General features: G+C 40.9%; 1 protein-coding gene across 2 annotated transcripts in view; it reads left to right on the forward strand.

Annotated features, from left to right (window-relative positions):
* CLINT1 (clathrin interactor 1) overlaps positions 1–4,710 on the forward strand; it is an 83,833-nt gene extending 79,123 nt beyond the window's left edge. For both annotated transcript variants that reach the window (XM_040439902.1, XM_040439912.1), the window contains exon 12: positions 3,783–4,710. In XM_040439902.1, coding sequence (XP_040295836.1) covers positions 3,783–4,069 — 287 coding nt within the window. In that variant the 3' untranslated portion in view covers positions 4,070–4,710. The remainder of the gene's footprint in view (positions 1–3,782) is intronic.
* The last annotated feature ends 3,922 nt before the right edge of the window (positions 4,711–8,632 follow it).

Genomic DNA, 8,632 nt, shown 5'->3' on the forward strand with positions numbered 1-8,632 from the left:
TCGTATCTTGATGGGATTGCTTTTTCAACTATTACTGAGGCGCAAAAGGATGCACTTGAACTAGAGATCTCAATTCAGGAACTGGAGGGAGCTATTAAATTATGCTCAGCCAACTCCACCCCTGGTTCAGATGGACTCCCATATGAATTTTATACTAAATACGGGGACTGTATTCTCCCCAGACTGTTGGAGGTCTTTTCTGAATCAGTGGAGGATGGGAAGCTGCCAGACTCTATGATGGAAGCCGTAATAACATTAATTCCAAAAAAAGGAAAAGATCCACTAGATATAGAATCTTATAGACCAATCTCACTGCTTAATGCAGATGTAAAGCTTTTTGCGAGGGTTCTCGCAACAAGGCTTTCTAGGGTTATTTCCTCTATTATACATCCGGATCAGAATGGCTTTATTCAAAACAAGGGCACCCATCATAATCTGCATCGGCTTTTTTCTAATATACAGGCCCCTGGGGGGACCGCTCGCTCCATCCTGTCACTGGATGCCTCTAAGGCCTTCGACAGGGTGGAGTGGCGCTTCCTCTGGAAGGTTCTGGCAAGGATGGGCTTTGGGGAAAAATTTATAGGCACTCTCAAACTACTGTATAGATCTCCTAGGGCAAAACTAAGTCTAAATGGGATCTTGACTACTAGTTTTGATTTAAATAGAGGTACGCGGCAGGGCTGTCCACTATCCCCATTATTATTTGACATTTATATTGAACCCCTTGCGATGGCCATTAGGCAGGACGATCGGGTTAAAGGATTTGGTACGTTAGGAGTGCAAGACCGCATCTCCTTATATGCGGATGATGTTCTCTTTTTTATAGACCACACGGAAATAACTCTTCCTAGAATTATTCAAATGGTTAAAGCATTTGGTGAGGTGTCCGGTCTTCTTATAAACTGGTCTAAGACCAGTTTGATGCCAATAGACCCCCTGCCACAGGATGAGGTTCTCATGACACAGTTGGACATCGTTGACACTTTTCAATATTTGGGCTTGAATATATCACCTCGGGTGGAAAATTTTGTACAACTTAATTTGATCCCCATAATGGCAAGGATTAGAGCTAAAATAGGGATCTGGCTGAAACTTCCCCTATCTAGAGCTGACCGAGTTTCACTGGTCAAGATGGTGATACTACCACAGCTTCTCTATGTGCTTAGGAATTCACCTATTTGGATTCAAGATAAATACTTTAAACTCATGGAAAGAATAATTAATGATTTAATATGGGGAAGAAAACGAGTTCGATTAAAGTTGGAATATTTGTATAAATCATTGGAGTGTGGGGGCTTAAATCTCCCTTACTTTAAAGGGTATTTTATTGCAGCTCAGTTATTGATGTGCTACGAATCAGAAAACAGTGCATTGTTAGGGAAGTTGGTAGGGAGCTATGCTCATAATAATATATTTACCCTGTTGGAATCCGGGCTATTGAAGACCTATGAGCGGGGCTACAGAGAGACTATAAAACTACTCCTGAAAGTGTGGGTTACTACTAAGACATGGTTGAAGGTAAAGGGCTCACTTACATTCACGCCTCTTTGGCATAATGTGTATTTACAAAGGTTAGATGATATTGCAACTGACACATTTTGGCAAAGGAACAAAATTTTGTATATTTCACAGGTAATTAAGGATAGAGACATTAAGCCATTTATAGAGATGACACCTAATATACAAAATTTTTCATGGTTTAGGTATCTTCAATTGCGTTCAGTACTATCTAGTCTGGACGATAAATTGGTGTTGGATATAGATAGTTCATCTTTTTTGAATGATTGGGTAGGGGGTACACTGTCTAAAATAAAGATTTCAAATATATATATAAGCTATTACTCAAGGCACGTTTTAGTGATATACAGTCACCAGGACAAAGAGCGTGGGAGGTGGACTGTCCAAATTTACAACCAGAAGGGTGGGAGAATATTTTTGGTAATTTAGGTTCACTATCCCTGAACTTCAACCATGTTGTAGTACACTTCTATATTTGCCACAGATTATATATTACCCCTTTATGGATGAATAAATGTGGACTAAGGGACACGTCTAACTGCCCTAAATGTGACACTTTAGGAGCGGACTATCTCCATATGATCTGGACCTGCCTAGAACTTAAAAAATATTGGAATAGCATCAATAATTTCATCATATATAAACTAAAAATACGAATCCCTTTTGAACCACAACTATTCTTGCTTAATGATTTTTCCAAAATAGATAATCCTAAGTATCAAAAGATCTTTCTGGGTAGGATATTGATGTTGGCCAGAGTTTTGGTCAGTCCGACCTGGTTTACTGGTTATACTCCAGATATAAATATATGGATAAACCTTACTGATAAGGTAAAAAACTATGAGAAAATTATTTTTAAACAGAGGGGAGCCGATGATAAGTGGACTAAGATATGGGGTGATTGGAGGATTTGATTAGTTGTGATAAATGTTGTTGCTGCTGTTTTGTTTTTTTTTGTTTTTTGTTTGTTTTTTGACGCACCACAGGCAGGGGGAAGGGGGGGGTTAGGGAATAGGGATATGGGGGAAAAACAGGGAAGGGAAAAAATAATTCTTTTCTGTATTCTTTTTTGTCTTGTAATTTGTTTGATATACTAATTAATAAAGATAATTAATTAAAAAAAAAAAAAGTCGTATGTACCCCAAAATGGTAGCAATAAAAACATCACCTCATCCCGCAAAAAAATGAGCCCCCACACAAGACCATAGACAGAAAAGTAAAAAAAAAATATATATGGCTCTATGAAAATTGCAACACAAAAACATGATTTTTTTTCCTCCCATAAAATGTGAAAAAAATAAAAATACACATATTTGGTATCGCCGCATCCGTAACAATTGGCTCTACAAAAATATCACATAATCTAACCCATCAAGTGAACGGTGTAAAAAAAAAAATAGAAAAATAACACCAAACAGCTTTTCTTGTGACTTCACCTCCCAAAAATTATATAAAAAGCAACCAGAAAGCCAAATGTGCGCCAAAAGAGTGCCAATAAAAACTACAGCTTTTCTCGCACAAAATAGGCCCTCACGTAGCTCATTCAACAAAAAATACAAAAAAAGTTATTGCTCTTAAAAACCATGACAGAAAATTCCATGTTAGAAAATCCAGATGCCGCTCCTTGCCTTCTGAGCCCTGGCGTATCCCCAAATAACAGTTTCCGACCACAATTGCGGTGTTGCTGTATTCAGGAGAAAATGGGTAGCAATTTGGGGGGGGTGGCTAATATTCTCCTGTTAAGTGAAATGCTCGCTGCACCCCTTAAAAATTCCTTGGGTGGTGTAGTTTACAAAATGTGGGAAATTTTGGGGGGTTTTGTATGCCTCTGCAGGCAAATAATATCTGTCTGCAAGGTGGATCTCCCCTTCTTACAAGTCTGTAGGGTGATATTCCTAAGGCTTCTTGCTCACTAGCATATTAGGCCTCTGTATCTTACAGATCCCTCATACAGTCACAGGATTGCAGTGAGGCTATGCAGATCACTATACGGTTAAAACAACAAGATGTCTGCATTAATAATAATAATAATTTTTAAAAAAATGGAAGCATGCTAGCGTGCCCCTAGAAGCACTAAATTCAATGCTTTTAGAGGAATACATAATCCGTGAAAGAGACCCTCACTCTAAGGTCTTACTACATGGCTGCAGTATGGTGTGCATTGGTGTTTACTTTTTCAGACCGTATTGGGGCTAAAATGCACGTTCAACAAGTCTCAGTATGGGCTGAATCACTGACTTTTCTCTTTTTTTTTTATCCCACAGATATGCCGCAGCCTATAGGGATGTTGCCACAGAGCTTTGCAAATATGAACATCGGTGGAACCCCAGGCATGATGCCCGTCCGACCTCAAACCAGCCCCATTATGCCCGGTGGCATGGGTATCCCTAACATGATGACTGGCACTATGGGTATGGCAGGAGTCCCTCCCATGATGAACCAGGGGGTGATGGGCATGCCCACCACTATGGGAATGCCTATGGGATTAGCCCCTGGAGTAATGCCACCTAAACAAGATGCCTTTGCAAACTTTGCCAACTTCAGCAAATAAAAGCTTTATGCAGCCGATCCCACACAGATGGAATATTGAAGGATTTTCAACTGCGCACACACACGACGAAGGAAAATTGGGGGGGACCTGGAGGACTAGAAACAGTCTGGTCCTCCATGAAAAAAATATCTTTTATAAATTAATAAAAATGAACTTCCAGGCGAGCAGTTTGTAGAGGTGAGACTCTGGACGGTCTGGAGAGAGACTGCTCTGTAGTGAGCACTATTGCCTTTATGTACCAGATCGGTTTAAGTGGGTACACAACGTCTGCTATCAGGGTACGTGACAGGGCGCCTTTATTATTTTTTTCCCCCCTTCTCTCTCTTTTAGGTTTATAAATTACCTGGATGGGATTTGATAGACCTACACATTTAATCTCTACATTCCCAACCTCATGAACAGTATCGGCTCCTCAACTCAATTGGGAATGGCTTCTTTTTTTATGTAGTGTAATATACAAGAAATTTTCTATTTTTCTCTAACGTGACTTAGTTTGTTTCAGTTATTGCTGCTTCTAAGTACGTATGTCCTGCAGTGTAGACCTGCTGTCTCCCATGCTCACCACATACCCAAGGGCCATGAGGTATATAGCTGGAAGCAGGACACTGTTCTTCAGCATCCATCAGTATGTTCGGGGTGTTTGCCTCTCCCTTGCTTTATGCAGGCTCAGAGACATTGCTTGGATTTGTATGGGCAAGAATTGTTTTTCAGTTTCCCTTTTTCTTTTTCATTGCCCCTGCATGTTACATCAAGCCTTTTAGCCAGCAAACCCCAAAATGACCCCCTTAGCTATACTTCTTCTTGGTCCATAGTGCTATGTCACGTTGCTTGCACCCCTACATCATAGGTGTTACTGTTTGGCAGCAAAGCGCAACCATTGTTATATAAACTATCCTCCATTGCAAGCTTTAAATGCTTCCTGATTTCATGTAAAAAAAGCTGAATCATTGCATAATGGAAAATTCATGCTACTTTTTAATATACTATGTTCCAGGTCTTCAGTATTTTTATGTGCTGTCAGGATGAAAATGGCCATTGTTTAAGGGAGTCTTTCAGCTGTTTTGACTATTCTAAACTGCGGACGGCACTAGGAAGGGGCTGGGGAGAGCAGTACAAACATACCTTTTGTAGTACGAATATGAAGTTTTATTCTGCCAGGTTCTGCTGCTGTAAGTGCCCAGATGGCGGTGCTTCCCTGTGACGTGTTCTCTCCATTGAGCTGCTTCGCAGCCCCTCCCAACTGCTCTAAGTGACAGCTGTAGCATCCAACCAGGAGACCTCTACAGCTGCCACTAAAAGCAGATGGGAGGAGCTATGAGACAGCGCAATGCAGAGAGCACTTTACAGTGTAGCTCTACCTCCTGGACACCTGTAGGATCAGAACCTGGCAGAATAAAAGTTAAAATTCACACTATTCCTGATGTATATTTGCACTGTTCTCCCCACCCCCTGCTTAGTACAGTCAGCAGTTTAGTATGGACAAAACTGTTGATAGACTCTCTTTAACAGCAAGAGGCTGGAATGCTGTGCATTTGTGTGAGCACTACATGATCAGGAAGGGACTTACATTCACAGATAGCAAGCAAAAATCTTAAAACTTTATGAAAAAAATCCCTGTTGCCCATTAATCAGCAAATTATGAAATTAAAGTTGTGCTGTGATTGGTTGCTGTGGGCAGTATAGACAGTTTCGTAAACCAGCCACCTCCTCCCTCAGTATACCACAGTTGCAGAACTTTGCATAGTATGGTAGTTACCGGCATTTTTAAATACCCAGTTAGGGAATGCAGAAATAATTGAAGAGGGTCTTCTTTTCAAGCCAAAGCAGAGAGTTATGACCAAAAGCACATCCATGAATTACACAGAGCATTAATTTCAGCAGGAGGAGTGTAATACTACATTTCTCCTGCGGGGTTGCTGCAGCGAAGTAGAACACCTGCTGTCCAGTTTCCTCACAGATTATAGCTGTTATTTCAGGGACCCCTTTAACTTTTAGCTACTTCAATTTCAGAAACCCATTTCATTTTGAGGTCCCAGGATCTAGCAGTTCACTACAAGCTGCCTTGGCTATGTGGGAAATGTAGGGTAGTGCAACCGGTCGGTCGCATAAGGCTCCTCTCTCAGCTGCTGTCCTCGTCTGCACAGCTAAGCATGATTTTAAATTTTATATGACTTTTTTCTTTGTTTCCTCCTCTGCTTTTCTTCCTTTGTACATAAGGCAATGGATGGTGTTGGGAATCAGTTATGAAATAAATACAGATCTATATTATTACCTAAGGTGAGCTGTAGCTGCCTTCAAATTTATTGGCTTGAAATAAATATGTATAAAAAAAATGAAACCTGATTTTCTTAAAATGTTTTATCTTCCTTGTAGAAACCGTACTTGATTTTATTTTTCATGAGATGACATAGGATGTGTATGAGTGGTGGGAGAGGGGACAGCATTTTCAGAGTGTCGAGCCAACTGTTATTTCTTTGTCCTTACGCTTGTGTTTTAAAGGCATTGATCACTTACCTGTCTCCATAGCAGTCCAGATGTTTTCCACCATTAAACCTTCTGACCCGGGCTTTTACCTGCCTGCTTCATTCCTTCCGCCGTTTCGCACCAGCATTCGCACAGAGAGGAAATAATTACAATTTGAGCAAAGTAATTTTCATAAATAATTTAAGATTGTTTAATGACATCTCCTCGTGCTGACGGGCCCAGGGTGCCAGGTCCAAACGACGCTTCATCTCTAGCCCTACTAATTAGACCAAAATTCATGGGCTGCAGCTAATGGTGATGGAACATGATTCACAGCCTGAATAAGAGATGAGAAGCGGGGGTAATTAGCAGACTGTGGTTTTTAATCTTTCAACAATTCACCCTGTTTAAATTTGTTTCAAAGAATAGGAGCTTTCAAGTATTGTTACATCAACAGCTCCCACACTTACCTATTACATGGTGTCTGAACCACGCTGTGAGGATCTTTTAGAATGTGCTCTATATCATGTGTTATTGTCAGGATAATAGAGGGGGATGGTAATGGCCAGATGAACATCAACTCCTGTATTACCATTCAGCTTTGTTCTTATATTGAGCTACCAAAAGAAGTGAAAGGCTCGTATATATCTACACTGAATAACCAAAACATTAAAACCACTTTTCACTTTCCATAAATTTACCAAGGGCCAAATTGTGATGACTACACTAGTAGTACCTGCCTACAGTGGTGCTTGAAAGTTTCTGAACCCTTCAGAATTTTCTTATATCTATTATGGCACAAAGGGGATTTCTGAGGATCTCAAAAGAAGAACTGTTGATGCTCATCAGGCTGGAAAAGGTTAAAAAAAAACATATATTAAAGAGTTTGGACTCCACTAGTCTACAGTCAGACAGGTTGTGTACAAAATAAATTGAAGATCAGGAGGAGACTTAACAACTCTGGTGTGCTGGCAGGATTGTAAGGAGAAAGCCACTGCTCTGGAAAAAGAACACTGCTGACCATTTGCAGTTTGCTAAAGATCACCTGGTCATTGGAACAATGTTTTGTGGACCAATGAGAACAAAATTGAACTTTTTTGGTTTAACCCCTAAGTGACCACCAATACGCCTTTTTTACGGTGGTCACTAAGGGGCCTTAGGCTGGGCCACTGCCTACTTGCAAAAGGCCCGGTCTGAGCTCTGCATGCGTCTTCTGTACAGTTGGGGTTCTCACATGAGAGCTGTGCTTCTGCTGTAACATCCCAGACTGGCAGGAGCAACGATCTGGGCCATTTACCCCTTACATGCTGCAGGCAAAGGTGCAACACAGAGGGAGAGTATTCCCTCGGTCTTTCATCGGCACCCCGCAAATTTAGATTGCGGGGTGCCAAAGCCAGCGTTTCCCGTTGGGCTGCATCTCTCTGGTGCAGCCTGCTGTGACAGACCCCCTGTGGAAATATTAAATGGTTTAAAAAAAATAAAAAATGTTAAATCTAAATTTAAAACCCTTTCAATGGAAAAAATTTCAAAAATAAAAGCTCGTTTTTGGTATTGCCGCACCTGTAATGAATCTATCCTGTATGGTTAATGCCACTGCTAATTGGTGATTTTTGCTTATTCGCCACCCAGAACACTGAATAAAAAGTGATCAGAAAGTGTACCCCAAAACTATACCAATGAAAACTACAAGGGGTCCCGCAAAAATCAATCCCTCACACAGCTCTGTAGAAAGAAAAATAAAAAAAAGTCATGACAAACATTTTCTTTTTTAAAAAAGGGTTTTTGTTTCGCAGTGACCTCCTCCCCGTGCAAGGGGAGCAGGTCACTGCTGTGGCATGCTATTGGCTGCACCCCCCATCGACAGATGTTATCTGCACGGAGGGGAAATGCGAAGATGGCCACTGAGCGATCAGGAAGGAAACTAGCGTTGGTGACCAGGTAATTATGGTCAGTATTGCTGGTCTGGGCATTGTTGGGGGGTGTCAGTCTTGGATAACCCTTTTAAAGTTCTGGAATGGCAGAGTCAAAATCCTGACCTTTATGAAATAGAAATGTTGAGGAAGGACCTAAAGCGAGCAGCTCATGAGAGGAAAGTCCCCA

Source organism: Bufo bufo, chromosome 1, assembly GCF_905171765.1.
Source record: "Bufo bufo chromosome 1, aBufBuf1.1, whole genome shotgun sequence".
Taxonomy (NCBI): domain Eukaryota; kingdom Metazoa; phylum Chordata; class Amphibia; order Anura; family Bufonidae; genus Bufo; species Bufo bufo.